At 40.8% G+C, this 18800-nt stretch overlaps 1 protein-coding gene across 1 annotated transcript; it reads right to left on the reverse strand.

The window, feature by feature from the left end:
* Positions 1 to 606: 606 nt before the first annotated feature.
* On the reverse strand, positions 607 to 15696 carry LOC311066095 (zinc-binding protein A33-like). Its single transcript, XM_084087093.1, has 6 exons — positions 15050 to 15696; positions 10769 to 10864; positions 10324 to 10554; positions 10224 to 10246; positions 10024 to 10142; positions 607 to 7766 (listed from the first exon to the last, which is right to left on the reverse strand). The coding sequence occupies exons 1-6, from the start codon at positions 15449 to 15451 to the stop codon at positions 7252 to 7254; spliced, it is 1386 nt and encodes a 461-aa protein (XP_083943219.1). The 5' UTR covers positions 15452 to 15696; the 3' UTR covers positions 607 to 7251.
* Between the last annotated feature and the right edge of the window lie 3104 nt (positions 15697 to 18800).

Below are 18800 nucleotides of genomic sequence, written 5' to 3' on the forward strand. Positions count from 1 at the left end.
GTAACTGCAGATGGAAACAAATTAAGTCAGGGGGAGATGTTGTGTTCTCTTATTACGTTGCTAATTGATAAATGTCCACTAGATGGGGATATTGTTCTAGATATGAAAGTAGGAAGGTGAAGAGGAAGAGGTTGTTGTGCTTATGGAGAATGAAAAGTAAAGAGACCTGGGCTGCGTTTCCCAAAAGCATCGTAAGCCTAAGTTGATCGTAAAAACGATCGTACGACTAATCTTAATATTACGGTCTGTTTCCCAAAAGCATCGTAGCTTAAGTAGCACTTGAAAATCTTCATAGAACTACGAGTGCTCTGGAGTAATCGTACATCCCCAAGTGCATCGTAAGAAGACAGATTTATGAGGACACCTGCAGGACAACCGGCAGATTACACCTTTAACTTTATTCAAATGCAATGTGATTATAATATAAGGTTTTGATTGTACTTTATTGTACACTTTATTACTCTTTTTTTGTTGTGGGTTAAATTAATGTATAAATTAAATAATTAAAAAGGTCAGAAAAAAAAATAGAAGTAATTTAATCTAATAATTTTAATCTTTTAAAATTTTATAGACAAATTTAAAATTTAAATTTAAATTTAAAATTTAAATTTTAATGTAATGAACAAACAAAAAAAATTCTTTAAATCTGTCAAAAATTACATCTTTGTTTCGCTCTATCTCCTCTAAAAGGACATTAATTTAATCTCTTTGAAAGGTATCTTTTCGTTTTTGTTTTTTTTCAGCCATTTTGTCAGTGCCTCCTGTAGGTGCTTTATATAGACTTGTCTTGATTGCTAATCCACAACAGATGACAATTATTAGGTTAAACGTTCAGAATACGATTCCATATAAGGTTATATTTCAGCACTTCTCGAATGGACAGCGACTCTTAAGTAGCACGTATGTTAAGTGCATTTTTGGGAAACGCTCGTGGAATTGCTGCGAATGTTCGTAATCTTGCACGTAGAAAGCGCTCTTAAGAGCACGTAGAAAGCGCTCTTACATCGTTATCGGGAAACCCGGCCCTGTTCGCTACTCGGTGTGCTGGTGGATCTCATTTATTTTGATGTGATTACACAACAATATCAACTGTGGTTTCAATGGCCCATGACCAAGTAAACACTGTAATAAATAAATCATGTAATATTTTTTAGAAATTATAATACTGGGATGCAGAAATACTTCACAGAACAAACTGCCATATAGCTAATTTAAAACAATATGTTAGAAAAAAATACATAGATGGAATAATTCCTGTGCTTATTATCTGGTGAGTCAACTAAAGTGTCAAACTGGATTTACATCGAAAAATAGATTTATGTTTCCAGTAAAGATTGTTTGCGAAAAAAAAGTTTAGTGCATCAAAATGTTTACCGACATGGAAATGACAATTATCGATAATTTTTTGATTATCGATCATCGAATATTTTTCCATTTAATTTCAAATGTTGGGAAAAACTAGTTTGGAAACACTTTTTGTCGAGAAAAAGGGTTTTAAAGCAAATAAATATGGTGTCACATGACAGAAGCTATATTTGTTGATCCCGTTAAAAAGGTTCATAATATTCATATAATTAAATTGTATATTAAATTATTTTATCACTATTGTTAAGAATAATACATGTTACCTCTCAAACATCATTCTTCCTTGTTTTTGTAATTTTGTCTGTTTTTTATAATCTAAAAAAAGTTAAACAGAAAAATAGCCTAATAGCTGCAGCAGTTTCTGAATATTGCTGGATCAAGTATTGATCTAAATAGTCTTTATAACGAAGTACAAAAAATCATGACACTTGTTAATACAAATAATTGTTTGTATACAATTTAATAATATATAATAACATGTTGTTTGAAATGGATGAGGAAAACAGCACCTTGATAATCTCTGCCGCTCGTCAAAACTACAAATGTGCGTCTGTCAAACGAAGGAAGACTGAAGGAGTTTCCAATAAAGGCAGAAAGAAAGGTAAAATAAACATGTTACGTCTGTAAAGTATTGTTTCCATGACTTAAACCCTAATTATCATTCCAAACATTTAATCTTTCACTCTGAGCATTAAATCACATAATCACATATTATTTATTTATTTAAAACACAAGATTATCAGCAAGAACCTTTTACATCCATTAATTCTAATGAACAAATGATCATTTATCCTCTATAACTGAAATAATTATTAATTTAGTCTCATGTTGAACAAACACTGAGAATGTGCAGAATTTACTGTTTCTATTTACATCGCCTGATATAATGATCATTGTGTCAGGACCGCTTCCCACGTACCGACTAGGTCATGAAAAGTTTAGTAGATTATTCGCACTAAATGAATGGTTAATGTCATGGTGCAATGAGCAGAAACTGCTCTTTGTAAATAATTGGAATCTGTTTTGGGAGCGTCCTAGGCTTTACCGTGCTGATGGCTTACACCCAAGCAGATTCGGATCGGATCTTCTGTCAGATAACATCTCCAAAATGTTAAATACCTTTTGACTAGTAACCAAAAGTCCAAATCATAGTCTCTGCTGCACCAAATTAACTGATATAAATAGTGTAGAACATTGCATAGAAACTGTGTCTATTCCTCGTTTAGTGAGATCAAATAATAAATCTACTGCAGGATCTAGAAAAAATCTAATTGTTATTAAACCAGAAAATGTTGCTATTAGTAATCAAAAACAATTTCTAAAGCTAGGTCTTCTAAACATTAGATCACTCACACCTAAGGCAGTTATTGTAAATGAAATAGTCACGGATAATAGCTTCGATGTACTTTGCCTTACTGAAACTTGGCTTAAACCTAATGATTATTTCGGTCTAAATGAGTCTACTCCATCAGGATACTCCTATAAGCACGAACCCCGTCTGATTGGTCGTGGCGGCGGTGTTGCAGCGGTCTATAGAGATATTCTCAATGTTACTCAGAAAACGGGTTATAAGTTTATTTCGTTTGAAATACTTGTACTAAATGTTACGCTCTTAGATGTTAGAAAAAAATCCCTATTATCTCTAGCCTTGGCTACCGTATATAGACCGCCTGGGCCTTACGCTGATTTCCTAAAAGAGTTTGCAGATTTTCTCTCAGATCTATTGGTCAATGTAGATAAAGCATTAATTGTTGGAGATTTTAACATACACGTAGATAATTCAAATGATGCGTTAGGGGCTGCGTTTATAGATTTATTAAATTCATTTGGGGTCAAACAAAACGTCACCGGACCAACTCATCGTCTTAATCACACACTCGATTTAATTATATCATATGGAACCGATCCAACCGATATAGATATCATTCCACAAAGTGATGATGTCACTGATCATTACTTGGTAACTTGCATATTACGTACTGCTGTAATATGTCATGCGGCGCCGCGTTATCGACCAGGCAGAACAATCCTTCCATCCACCATAGATAATTTCTCAAATTGCTTATCTAATCTGTCTCAGCTGCTGCCTGAACCCAAACAAACAGATGAACTAGAAGAACTAACTAGCACTATGAGCACCATTCTCTCTAGAACATTGGATGTTGTTGCACCTATTAGATTAAAAAAGGTCAGAGAGAAAATTAAAGCACCATGGTACAATAATACTACGCATGTTCTAAAGAGAGAAACACGTAATTTAGAGCGTAAATGGAAACAAACTAATTTAGAGGTCTTTAGAATCGCGTGGAAAGACAGTATGTCACGTTATAAAAAGGCCCTAAAAGCGGCCAGCGCTGAGCACCTCCGCAAACTAATAGAAAACAACCAAAACAATCCTAGGTTTTTATTTAACACCGTGGCTAGACTAACAAATAAACAGACGTCACCCGAACAAAATATCCCGTTACAGTTTAGTAGTAATGATTTCATGAACTTCTTCACTGAGAAAATAGAAAACATCAGAACCACAATTGTAAACGTTCAATCCTCAATCGCACCTTATAATTCAGCCTCAATTATCCCCCCGCAAGAACAATTACAGTGCTTTACAACTATAGAACAAAAAGAGTTAAATAAACTTATCACTTCATCTAAAACAACAACATGTTTATTAGATCCTATACCAACTTAACTACTGAAGGAAGTGTTACCTGTAGTGGAAGAGCCTCTCCTCAATATTATTAACTCGTCTTTATCTTTAGGTCATGTTCCAAGAACATTTAAACTGGCAGTTATAAAACCTCTCATTAAGAAACCACAATTAGATCATAATAATCTAGCAAATTATAGACCCATTTCAAATCTACCTTTTATGTCTAAAATACTAGAAAAAGTTGTGTCCACTCAACTGGGCTCTTTCTTGCAAGAAAATGATATCTATGAAAAGTTTCAGTCAGGATTCAGACCGCATCATAGCACTGAAACTGCGCTCGTTAAAATCACAAATGATTTACTTTTAGCTTCTGACCAAGGCTGTATCTCAATACTAGTTTTACTTGATCTAAGTGCTGCGTTCGATACTATAGATCACACAATACTCTTAGATCGACTACAAAATTATACTGGTGTTCAAGGACAAGCATTACGCTGGTTTAGATCATACTTATCAGACCGCTACCATTTTGTCTATTTAAATGGAGAAAAATCGATCATAATTCCAGTAAACTATGGAGTGCCGCAGGGATCTGTGTTGGGCCCTCTGTTATTCTCAATATATATGCTGCCACTTGGAAATATTATAAGGAAACATGGAATTAGTTTCCATTGTTATGCTGATGACACTCAAATATATATTTCATCACGGCCGGATGAAAACGCTAAATTATCCAAATTGACAGAATGTGTTAAAGATATAAAAGATTGGATGACGTGTAATTTTCTTTTATTAAATCCAGACAAGACAGAGGTAATACTTATCGGTTCAAAAAACCGCCCACAAAACCTCTCACAATACAACTTTGACATCGTAGGATGTCCTGTTACTTTATCCTCTACAGTAAAAGACCTGGGTGTTATACTCGATTGTAACCTGTCTTTTGAAAATCATATTTCGTATGTTACAAAAACAGCCTTTTTCCACCTTAGAAACAAGCTACGCTACGTAATATGCTATCAGTTTCTGATGCAGAAAAGTTAGTTCATGCATTCATGACCTCGAGACTAGATTACTGTAATGCTTTATTAGCCGGTTGTCCTGCATCCTCAATAAACAAGCTACAGTTAGTCCAAAATGCCGCTGCTAGAGTTCTTACTAGATCAAGAAAATATGATCATATAACACCGATTTTATCATCACTACATTGGCTACCTATAAAGTTCCGTATTAATTATAAGGTATTGCTACTGACTTATAAAGCCCTAAACGGCTTAGCTCCAGTCTATTTAACGGATCTTCTATCACCCTATAATCCATCGCGCTCTTTAAGATCACTAAATTCAAGGCTTTTGGTCATACCTAGGATATCCAGATCAACCAAAGGAGGGAGAGCATTTTCACATTTGGCTCCAAAACTCTGGAATAGCCTTCCTGATACTGTTCGTTGCTCGGACTCGCTCTCCCAGTTTAAAACTAGATTAAAGACGCATCTTTTCAGCCAGGCATTCATATAATATTGTTAATCTCACAGTTTCAAACTACAATCCGGCCTCTAGTTCATAAATGCCAGAGGAGAACTGGCCCCCGACTGAGCCTGGGTTCTCCCAAGGTTTTTTTTTCTCCATTAGGTCACCTGATGGAGTTTTAGGACACCATTAGGTCACTTGATGGAGTTTTTCGGTTCCTTGCCACTGTTGCCTTTGGCTTGCTCAGTTGGGGATATTTTGGGGATATTTAATTTTATTCTATCAATCAATAAATTCCACTAGAAACAAACTTTGTTGTATTATTTTATTTTAATACTGTGAAGCTGCTTTGATACAATCTGTATTGTGAAAAGCGCTATACAAATATACTTGATTTGATTTGATTTGATTCAGTGATTTGATGTAATACAAGAAAAAATACGATATATACATAGTTCCCACATGACGTCACAACATACGGGCATTTGCCGACCCGGCGCCATTTCTGTGGGCATGCTGTGGGCAGAACATTAGACGAAGAAGCTGAAACGAGTTAATTTTGTGATAAAAAGTGAAAATGGTCATCTCCTGCTGGGTCAATGGATGTTCAAATCGTGCCGGAGGTTCAGTTAAATTTGGATTTTACAGTATACCCGTCATTAGACTTCATGAATGTGACAAGATGAAGCTTTTGTCAGAACAACGATGGAGGTTATGGCTGGCGAGGATAAACAGGAAAGAAACTCCCTCGAAACACGCAAGAATTTGTTGTTTTTTATTGCGAGTGTACACAAATATAAGTTAACACTTTGCAGTTTGAATGATGTCCTGTATGTACAAAATGACGAGGTATTAAAAACATACAAAAACAACATTGTTTCCACTGTTCGATAGCGCCCGCGACTCTCTCTCTCACTCACACACACAGACTGACGCACACACACACATTCCAGCCTTGCAATCTCAGATTATGTCCCTAAAGATCCCGCGTATAAAGTAGTTCCGCATTAACTGTTACATTAATTTGCACGCAAGTTTTATTTATTTTCAGACCGTGTATATTCATATTCATGCACATATTTCCAGGCTCGGAATTGCTTACATGTGTTAAAACTCCTAGCCAATACCAAATAATGGTACACATGGATAATACAGTATCTAGGCCAAAGCTGCAAAATCAGTGCTCAGTTTAGCGCATACGGATCAACACCATTTATGACTGAAATTTTCGCATTGTACCTCTCTCTGTCTTGTGTTAATAGAGTGTCTTTATAATCTTTGTCACTTTGTCTCTTCATGATTTTCGTAACATTATAAATAGGAAGAAATCTTCGAAATTTGCTTGTGAAACCTTGTAAACACAGCAGCTAATGCCCTCAAAGATGGCGTCTCCGGGGAGGTCACGTGACATTAATTGGCCTGTGGGAACTATGTATAATCATATATAATTATGATGCAAAAAAAGTTAGAAATTAATAAACACACATTGACTGAAATAATCGGGTAAATGTCAATTATCCTGAAAACATGAATGCTAAAACGGTCTCTGATCGGTCTAATTGTGTGAAGTGGAATATAAATGAAAACTTCTTGTTTATTGATCTGAGTGTTGCTGTAGTGCTGGATATCAGTCATGTGATCATCACGGCCCAATCACAGCCACCGTACTGATATTCAGATCGACAGCACTCTTACTCATGAGATATGGATTAAATATTGGAAACATGATGAAAGCAGGAAGATCCAGATCTACAGGAGTGACGTTTACTGACTATTGACCGGTAAGATCCTCAGAGAGCCAGAAAAACAACACCGGAAGAATGGAAAGAGTGTGTGAGTGAAGGTGGTTGTGAATGTGTGTAGATGTGTGTTAGTTACAGGATCAGAGAACGACACCGTTCCTCCGTCATAGTCCAGATTCACTCTCACACGATCAAGCTTCTGTTTAACACGAAAACCAGAACCTAAAGCCCGTCTGAACAGATTATACAGCTCATTATACTCCACACTCCAGACATCAGTGTGGAAGAAACCCCCTCCCTTCCTCTGGTTTGATGCTGTAGTTACTCCAAGACTCCACCATAAACTCTCTTTAACCTCCACATCCCAGCAGTGTGTTCCTGAGTTAAAACCCTCTGAACCCAGAACACAGAGATAACAGTCAAATCTCTCTGGATTATCAGGAACAGGTTGATTTTTCCCGCTGTCTCTCACACTGGTCAGATCATCAGACAGGACGAGACGTGGATCTGCAGTGTTTGGATCCAGAATCACAGGAGCTGATGAGACACAATCAACAGATGCTTTTATTCTGATCTTCATATAATGATCAAGAGTGAACCCAACACAGATTATTATGAATTATGACACTCGTCCTGTTGATCAAACACATTTTCCTCTGATCACTGTCAGTGCTGTTATTAGTTTCACACTCGTTTTTATCATCAGCGTTTAACGGCATCAACTACAAACATTAAATATGAGATTCAGACATTTGTGTCCATCAAGAGAAACTGATACTTTGGGAAAGTTAAAATAATAATTCAATGAGATCTGTTGAGATTTATGCTGTAGTGGATGAAGAACTGTAAGTGTGTGTCTGATCTTCAGCATCTGATCATCTTCATTTTATTGGCTCTTATAGTCTGTGTTTTGTTTTAAATTAGTTTATTATGAGACCATGCCTCACAATGGGGTAAAAGTTTCCCATAAGCCCTATTCGGACGGGACTAGTTTTCCAAACGACGTTTGAGTTTCAATTCTTATCAACCTACGTCTGTGATTTCATGTACGGATTCGGACGGGACTAACATCTCTGTGTTTATTACCGGAGTGTCTGTGTTTTACATGTGGGCATTGCAGAAGATCACGTGTTCAGAATGCGTGGATTGCGTATGAAATATAAAGTAAAACGTCCTAACGTATTTAGTGTTTTGTAAACATTTTATAAAAGTTGTAGTATAAAAAAACTAAACATACATTTATCATCATGATTTTATAGAAATAGGTTCTTATAATAATAAACCCACTGGAATAAAAAGTTTTAACTTATTTAATGTACACATTATGTAATTAAGTGCAGAAATGAAAGTAATCTTACCTGAAACTGATATTACAGTAGCCAGTCTTAACAGTTTACGTGATTTGGCTCTTCTTGTTGATTTCATTATTTTATTTCTTGGCAGTGTACCAAACACATCTACATCCATTATCGGTGCGCAAAAAGCAGAAACTTGAATACCGGCGCGATAGCGGGAGATTGTACGGTAGTTCACGTTGACCAAAACACAAGAAAAAGCGCTTTGGAAAAAAAACATTTTCGGCAATCACAGACATTCGCATTCGGACGGGATTAGATTTCTCGGAGGACCGCCGAGTTTGACGAAAAACAGTAGGTCATTTGCTCTGGAATATTTACAGAGGTCGTGTGAGAAAAAGACAGACATGGCAGATTCGGACAGGATTAAAATCTCAAAGTACGTCTGTGAAACAGAAATTTCTCTAACGTCCCCCTGTGAAACTAGTCCTGTCCGAATAGGGCTATAGACTTACTGTGGTGAAGGACGCATGAAACGCATACATGTTTTTCCCACTATGGTAAATTGCGTAGGGATTTTGTATAAACATAATTCTGGATCACAGTGTCATAGAGACAAGGGTGCGGGCTCATTTTACTCAGAAGTCCAAATAGTCTCTCAGGATCATTGTGAAGCTATCAAGCCATGCCCATTTAGACCTTAGCAAAGTTCCATAGACTTCCATTCAAAGAGATCAAATGGAATATCTTTGGATAGAAGTGTCATAGAAACATGATTGAGGGTGGGCGTGCTTGACTCTGGGCAGCAAACAGCCAATCATGAATCACCTTCAACACTTCATAGCCACGCCCTAGCAACCATTGTCGAGCGCCCTAGCAACCCAAATCCAAAGAGGGTTATCTTCTGATCTGAATGTCATAGAGGAGTTGCAGTTGATTTATATCATTCATGCTGGCAAGCAGGCTCCAAAGTAACATTATTGGCAGCTGCCAAGCCACTCCCTAGCAACTAAACAGAGCACCCTAGCAACTGTTCAGCAAGACCTATATCTCTGCACCAGAACATCGTAGAAACATGGTGCTTGGCTCCCTTGACTAATGCTAGCAAACAGGACTTTTACATGCTACCTAACTAAAACACAATAGCAGCATGCTAATCATGTTAACACCATGCTAACAACATTTTAATCATGTTAGCATCATGTTAATCATTTTAGCATCTTGTTAAAACATGCAAGCAACATGGTGGTTGTGTTAGCATTATGCTAGCAACATGCTAATCATGTTAGCATCATGTTAACAACATGGTAATCTTGTTAACATTTTGTTAAAAGCATGATTGCAAAATGCTAATCATGTTAACATAATGCTAAGCACATGCAAATTGTGTTAGCAAAAGATATATGTGTTAACATCATGCATCTATCTGTTTGCGTGATAAAGAACCTCTAACTCTCCATCCATCATGTCCAGCTCAGATCTCCTGCTGTCAGACTCACTGTTTTGGACGAGGTCCTGCATCTTCTTCCAGACTCTGAACGGCAGGTTGCCCAAGTATCGTGACACATGAATCAAAGCTCCAGAAGCCTTCTGTGGATCCGGCTGTGAGCTCTGGACTCTGGAAGAACATTCAGGAGTCAGAATTGCAGTGGCTTTGGATCAGAACCAGAGAGACCAGAGACAGGAGCAGATCACTCACCTTTCCATTGAGACTGGAAACTCCTGCAGAACAAACACACCATTTATCATCAAGAACTCAATCAATCATCAATCAATCAACCAATGATCTGAAATCAGACCTTCAGAAAGCAGACGTCATTGGCTTTCATCATCTCCTCCATGTCTTTGATTGTGTGTGAAAGAGCTGAGATGTGTGTGTTCATCTCCTCCAGCTTCTCCTTCATCCTCTGCTTCTTCTGCTCCTCTTCCTCCCTCAGTGCAGTGACTGTAGCTTCTTCTTCATCTCTGAGAAACTGATGAAGCTTCTCAAACTGCTGTTTAATCTGACGCTCTGTGTGCTCAGCTTGAGACTGAAATCAAAGCACATTCACTTCAATCATCTCAATCGACACACATCATTAATATCCAAGATAAACTCGGATACCCGACATAAAACGGGTCCAGAAGCAGATTGCTGCTAGTCATTTACACAAATAATAAACTGGAATCCATTATATCAAATCATAACTGTATATAGTGATCCAACAGCTGTAATGAAAATGACTCTCGTTTCTGTTTCCTCACCTTGATGTGTTGAACTGTTTTCTCAAACTCTGCTTTCATTTCTTCATTGTGTTTAAGTTTCTCTTGTAAGGACTTCAGTGCTGTATTGAGCTCCTCCTAGAATTGAACAAAAATACATTTAAACACCAGATTACAGTGAAGAGAAGACAATACAGTGATATGATCATATAATGTAGTGATAAAGGGTTTGCCCCCATCCTGATTTCTTCTGTTTTTGTGTACATCTCATACTAAATTGATTTAGAAATTGCAATCTGAGTAAACACAAAGTACAATTTGTAAATGACAATGTTATTTATTGAAACAAAAAAAGTTATCCAATACCAACTGGGCCTGCGTGAAAATGTATTTTGTACGGGGCCGACTGCATATTTAAGTCGCGCTGAAAGGAGAGACCATCGCTGCGCATCTCTGCCCGTCTATGGCCCTAAGCCATGCAGAACTAGATCTGCCCTTGCGGAAAGAGAATTCAGAGAGAGTATGCTGTGAATGGTGAAGCTGGATCTGCCCCTCACACAATGGCAGTTCTTCAAGTCTACCAAGCTTCTCTGCACCATGGATGAAACTGGTCTTGACCCGGCGGCCTTCAAAGAGCTGTGCCTCGCCGACCTCGCCCAGCGTGCCACTAAGTCTACAGCCCAAGCGATTGGTTGTGCCATGGCCAGTTTGGTGGTCCTCAAGCTCCACCTTTGACCGAACCTGACGGAGATCAAGGACGCAGACAAGACAGCCCTCCTGGACTCCCCGTCTCTCCCTCGGGTCTGCTCGGTTCTGCAGTGGACTTTTACAAAATGCATGGATACAGCCCTCTCCCCCCTGAGACAGATGGGAGTTTGCATCCTGAATTACCTCAATGATTTGCTGATTTTAGCCCAATCGAAAGAGGAACTATGTGCACACAGATCTTTTCTCCTCAGCCACTTGTAAAGTCTGGGGTTCAGGATCAATCTAAGCAAAAGCTCACTGTCCCCCACCCAACGCATCTCATTCCTGGAGGTCGTCTTCGACGCGGCCCAAATGCGAGCCTGGATTTACCCGGAGTGCTCTATGAAAATTCAGAGGCTAGTGGCGTCACTCAGAATCAGGGACGGCCTGCCCATAAAAATGTTTCAGAAGCTACTGGGTCTCATGGCAGCAGCCTCCTCAGTATTCCCCTTGGGCCTGTTATATATGCAGCCACTACAACACTGGTTAAAGGCTCGTGTCCCACCTGTATCAAAGCCCTGGTCCCCTGGAAATCGGTCAGCTGTTTCAGTTGGGAATTAGTCAAGCGAGTGGGTGATATTTAGGCTCTTTCAGTGGACGCATTCTGCCTTGAGTTTGGGCCAATCGACAGTAAAGTCGTCCTTAGACCAAGACAAGGCTGTGTGCCTAAAAGCCCGTTCACACCAAGGACAATATCTATAAAGATAATGATAACGATATAGTTCTAAAAATCGTTCTCAATATTAAAGAATAGCAGATTTACACCATAGCTATAACGATAACAATATTGTTGGAATCACTTACAGAACGATTTTATAAACGATTTTATTTAAAAATGATAAAAACATTGACAGCCAATCAGAATCCATCCTGCTGTAATGAATTTGAGCATTTAAAGCAGAAGACAAGCACGTGCTTAGAATAAACAGAACAATATCGTCCGCTGGCGTGGACGCTAATATAGTTATTTTTGCAGTTATCGTTCTTGGTGTGAACGGGCCTTAAGGTGCTTTCCACGCCTTTTAGAGCTCAGGTCATAAAGCTCTCTTCTGTTCTGCGCTAGTAACTCAGCGCTATTGAATTGCATTCTCTGTAACAGTTACTGACGCAAGGCGAGTGAATCGTATCGAAAGGGAATGTTCCAGTTACTAACGTACTGGTTTCCCTGAGATAACGAGAACGAGCATTGCCTGGTTTGCTGTGCTACTGTTCCTGCATACAAGTCGACATTGCCGCTCCTCAGTAGAAAAATTCAGACGAAAATGTCTTTCAGCGCGATTTAAAGAGGCAGTCAGCCCCGCCCTTTTTGGCCATTTGTCTGAGCAGAGACGTGAACCAATCAGGCTTTAGTATTCAGGGAAAAACTAAGTTTTCCCAGAGAATGTCTAATAGGAAGAGAATTGGCACTCTCTGCTTACTTCCGGTTTCTGGACTGGCTGCAGTAACACGTCTCTGTCCATCCTGGGGCACTCGCAGGCGAGTGCAGAATGAATGGAGGTCTATGGCGCTATACCCCTCAAAATCCACTTTCCTCAGGATATAATTTTTTGTCTAGTAATTTGAATGTTGTATTCGAAAGGAGATGCAAAGAAATTACACATTGCTGGGTGTTAGATTTTTTAGAGTCACTTATTTGCTTTAAAAAGTCTTTTAAAATGTCAATGACGTCATACACATCGTACGACCAGAGATACTGCTTTACGGCAATCCTTCAGTCACTCTGGTGCTTTCGCATTCTGCACTTTCTTTTCTCTCGAGGCATCGACAACACAGCTGACACAGGTAAACACACAACACAGCTGACACAGGCAAACACACAACACAGCTGACACAGGGAAACACACAACACAGCTGACACAGGCTAACACACAACACAGCTGACACAGGCAAACACACAACACAGCTGACACAGGCTAACACACAACACAGCTGACACAGGCTAACACACAACACAGCAGCTGACACAGGCTAACACACAACACAGCTGACACAGGCAAACACACAACACAGCTGACACAGGCTAACACACAACACAGCTGACACAGGCTAACACACAACACAGCTGACACAGGCTAACACACAACACAGCTGACACAGGCTAACACACAACACAGCTGACACAGGCTAACACACAACACAGCTGACACAGGGAAACACACAACACAGCTGACACAGGCTAACACACAACACAGCTGACACAGGGAAACACACAACACAGCTGACACAGGCTAACACACAACACAGCCGACACAGGTAAACACACAACACAGCCGACACAGGCTAACACACAACACAGCTGACACAGGGAAACACACAACACAGCTGACACAGGCTAACACACAACACAGCTGACACAGGGAAACACACAACACAGCTGACACAGGCTAACACACAACACAGCTGACACAGGCTAACACACAACACAGCCGACACAGGTAAACACACAACACAGCCGACACAGGCTAACACACAACACAGCCGACACAGGGAAACACACAACACAGCTGACACAGGCTAACACACAACACAGCTGACACAGGCAAACACACAACACAGCTGACACAGGCAAACACACAACACAGCTGACACAGGCTAACACACAACACAGCTGACACAGGCTAACACACAACACAGCTGACACAGGCTAACACACAACACAGCTGACACAGGCTAACACACAACACAGCTGACACAGGCAAACACACAACACAGCTGACACAGGCTAACACACAACACAGCTGACACAGGCAAACACACAACACAGCTGACACAGGCAAACACACAACACAGCTGACACAGGCAAACACACAACACAGCTGACACAGGCTAACACACAACACAGCCGACACAGGTAAACACACAACACAGCTGACACAGGCTAACACACAACACATCCGACACAGGTAAACACACAACACAGCTGACACAGGCTAACACACAACACAGCTGACACAGGGAAACACACAACACAGCTGACACAGGCTAACACACAACACAGCTGACACAGGGAAACACACAACACAGCTGACACAGGCAAACACACAACACAGCTGACACAGGGAAATACACGCTGAAAATACACACACATACACACAATGCCATCAAGCGGTATCTCTGGTCGTAATCAGTCCTTCACTGACCAATCAGCGTTCAATTAGCGTTCATTGTGTTATGGGCAACAACAACTCAACCTGTTAGAAATCAAGAGGACATAAGTACTCTTTCATTCAATTTTCGACCTATAACCCATGTTGAACTTGCAAAACCTACAATAAAATCTGAGATTTCTCAATGGCAATCGGGTGAAAGAGACACATTGAGCCGTCTAGCCCCATTGACTCCCATTCATTCTGCACTCGCCCGCGATCACCTCCAGTGGAATTCTAATGGAACTGCAACCAAGATCGATACAATGGGGCTAATAGGAAGTGCCAAGGCTCTCCGTAGACGGGCTCTGGTTTTCCCCATAAAACATTGATTGTGATCTCAGGGAACTTTACGTTAGTAACCAAGAACGATCTGTGTTTGTGACTCGTTATGGTTCTTTACATGTGAATCAAGAAACATTTGTCTTACCTTATATGATGAAACCACTTCACTGATGGGTCTGAATTTATGATTGTCATGTTGTTCTGAATCTCTGCACACTAAACACACAGGCTGTTTGTCCTCCAGACAGAAGAGTTTGAGTCTCTCATTGTGTAAACTGCAGATCTCCTCAGACCCTGATGAACGCCTCTCATTTCTCTCCTTCAGGAACGACTCACACAAGTTTTTTAACGAAAGATTAAATGGAGGAATAGGTTTTGAGGATCTTCTCCTGCAGACAGGACACTCCTGAGATTTCTTGGTTCTCCAGAACTGTTGAAGACACTCTTTACAGAAACTGTGACTACATGATAAAAGAACAGGAGCCTTGTAGATTTCACAGCACACAGGACAAGAAAGTTCTTCTGCAGAGACATTTAGTGAAGCCATTTTCACTGTTTGAGCTCCAGCAATCTAAACTTTACTTTCACTTTCTGAACGAAATAAATCACCATGAGAATCACAAAGATCAGAAACAAACTTGTTCAGAAACAAACTTCTCAAATTCTTCTGTAAAGTTTTACCCTTCGTACTCCACTGATCGCTGATTCTTTATTGCTTTTGTCGAGACAAAGTCAGTATGGCAGAAAAGAGAAATAACAAGTCAGTCTCTTCCTGGTTAGTGTTGTAAGAGGGTGGAGCTTCTGATCAAGATGAAACAGGTCAAACAACAACATCAGGATTTCTTCATGTAAAATGAACTTACATTGAAACGTTAAGATATAATGATATAACGCCTTATATAAAACACAAAAGAACAATGAAAATACTCAAATATAAAGTCTCTCCAGAGTCTGACATGATCCACCACCACCTGTGGGAAGCATTGCTATTAATTTGCAATTTATAAAATAATTAACATATATTGTCACACGAGCCTTAAGGGAATATTCTATCAATTATGCAATTAAGTAAGAACATATAAAAGCATATGCAAATTGATACAACCCTTAGTCTATAAATAAAATAAAATATAATATTAATAAAAATATTAAATAATATAAAATATAATATACAATTATATATATATATATATATATATATATATATATATATATATATATATACATATATATATATATATATATATAATAATTTATATAATAATAATAATAATAATAATACCGCATTGACGGCATCAGCCAAACTCTCCCACTCCCACTATTTTTTCCTTTTGTTATTAATTCCGGAGGACAAAGTTCCAAATAAAATATTTTTTCTCGTTTCTACCTCCGATAGTAGCACCTTCAATTCACTTACTGTAAAGTTTCGTTTCTTGTCGCTTACTTTAGCCATTTTCGTACTGTCATGACTGAACAGACAGGAAACAGTTGCAGGTACTCAAAAAGTGTTTAATATCTCAATTTGGTCAGAAACAGTACAGGAACAAAGAAGGGCGGCGACTCAGGCTCGTGCAGGGACTCTTCGATGGTCTGTGGTGCTCTGGTGCTGTGATAGTGCAGAATCCCGATCCCGGTGTTTGAGTGCGGTGAATCCAGTGACGAGGAACAAGACGGCGAGAAGACAAGGCAGGCGAACACAGACACGGCAAACTTCACGGGAACACAGACACGGCAACACAGGACCTCAACAAACAATCCGACACTGGAACAGAGAATGGTGTGAGTATATATAGGCAATGGGAATGAACAGCAGCTGTGAACAGTGATTGTGATGATGATGATGATCAGCTGGAGCGCTGACAGACACGTGAGCGGGACAACGCCCACTCACACATAAACACAACGACACGAGACAAGAAAGAAACAATGCATTCAACAACCGTGACAGTACCCCCTCCTCTAGGAACGCCTCACGGCGTTCCCAGACTCCCTTACCTGTCGATTGTAATCATCGATAAGAGAGTGATCCAGGATGTCACGAGCCGGAACCCAACTTCTCTCCTCCGGACCGTAACCTTCCCAGTCCACCAGGTACTGGAATCCGCGTCCCCTCCGCCTAGAGTCCATAATGCGACGGACCGAATAGGATGGTTCCCCATCTACGAGTCGCGGCGGTGGGGGAACCGGGGCAGGCGGATTAATGCGGGAAAAAAAAACGGGTTTAATTTTGGACACGTGGAATACCGGATGAATTCTCCTGTACACTGGAGGGAGGTTGAGGCGGACTGCCACCGGACTAACAATCTTGGTGACAGAAAACGGGCCAATGAATTTAGGAGCCAGTTTATTGGATACGGAGCGGAGCGGAATGTTCTTAGTAGAAAGCCACACTTTGGAACCGACGACATATACGGGAGGCCTAGACCGGTGGCGATCGGCTTTGGCCTTGGTGCGCGCCCGCACACGGAGGAGAGTCTCACGGGCTCCTGTCCATGTGCGGTGACACCTCTGGACGAAGGCGTGAGCGGAGGGGACCGCGACTTCGGACTCCAGACTAGGAAAGACCGGTGGCTGGTATCCTATACTACACTCAAAAGGAGATAGGCCCGTAGCTGACACTGGCAACGAATTGTGGGCGTACTCCACCATAGGCAGTTGCTGACTCCAGGAGGAAGGATTCCTGGCAGCCGTACATCGCAAGGTTCTCTCCAGGTCTTGGTTGGCTCTCTCAGTTTGACCATTGCTCTGAGGGTGAAACCCGGAAGACAGACTGACCGTCGCCCCCAGTAACTTACAAAACTCTCGCCAAAATTTGGACACAAATTGGGGACCCCTGTCGGAAACCACGTCTGTCGGGAGGTCATGTAACCGAAAGACGTGATTAACGACTGCAACCGCTGTCTCCTTGGCTGAGGGTAATTTGGGCAAGGGAACAAAGTGGGCTGCCTTCGAGAATCGGTCCACCACGGTTAAAACTACCGTGTTACCCTGGGAGGGTGGGAGGGCGGTAACAAAATCTAGAGCGATATGGGACCAGGGTCTCGAAGGCACCGACAGCGGTTGGAGTAACCCATCTGGGGGTCGATTGGAAGACTTACCAATAGCACAAACTGAGCAAGCCAAAACAAAATCGTGAACGTCGCGAGCCATAAGCGGCCACCAGAATCGTTGTCTGACCAAATAGAGGGTGCGACTAACTCCTGGATGACAGGCTAGACTAGAACAATGACCCCACCGAATAACGTCTGGACATAGTTCCTCCGACACAAATAAGCGGTTCGGTGGGCACCGGATCGGAGGCGTTACCCCTTCTAGAGCCTTCTTGACTCTCGATTCGACCTCCCAAGTGAGCGTAGAGATAATTAGGGTCTCAGGAAAAATACGCTCGGGAGTAGGTGCGTGTTCGGATCGATCAAAAATACGCGACAAAGAATCGGGTTTGATGTTTTTGGAACCCGGACGATACGAGAGGGTAAAATCAAATCGGCCGAAAAAAAGTGCCCACCGCGCCTGCCTGGAGTTCAACCTTTTAGCGGATCTAATGTACTCCAGATTCTTATGATCCGTCCAGACGATAAAGGGTACCCCGGACCCTTCTAACCAATGACGCCATTCTTCCAAGGCTAACTTGACCGCCAACAACTCCCTGTTGCCAATATCATAATTTTGTTCAGCTGGTGATAAGCGATGGGATAAAAACGCGCATGGATGCATCTTGTTGTCTGAAGGTGAGCGTTGTGAAAGAACTGCGCCTACCCCCACCTCTGACGCGTCGACCTCCACCACAAACTGACGTGAGGAATCAGGGGCGATTAAGATGGGAGCCGAAACAAAGCGGCTCTTGAGGTTGGAAAAAGCAGTCTCGGCTGCTTCCGACCACCTGAACGCAGTTCTGG

This window comes from Abramis brama (genome assembly GCF_963993115.1).
Source record: "Abramis brama genome assembly, chromosome: 16".
In the NCBI taxonomy this organism is placed as follows: Eukaryota; Metazoa; Chordata; class Actinopteri; order Cypriniformes; family Leuciscidae; genus Abramis; species Abramis brama.

Coding starts and splice junctions, on each gene's coding strand:
- LOC311066095 (XM_084087093.1), bottom strand. CDS start 15,451: ATGGCTTCACTAAATGTCTCTGCAGAAGAACTTTCTTGTCCTGTGTGC. Junction 10,143..10,223: donor TTTCCAGTCTCAATGGAAAG/GTGAGTGATCTG, acceptor ATGTTCTTCCAG/AGTCCAGAGCTCACAGCCGG. Junction 7,767..10,023: donor GCAGGACCTCGTCCAAAACA/GTGAGTCTGACA, acceptor GTGTCTCATCAG/CTCCTGTGATTCTGGATCCA.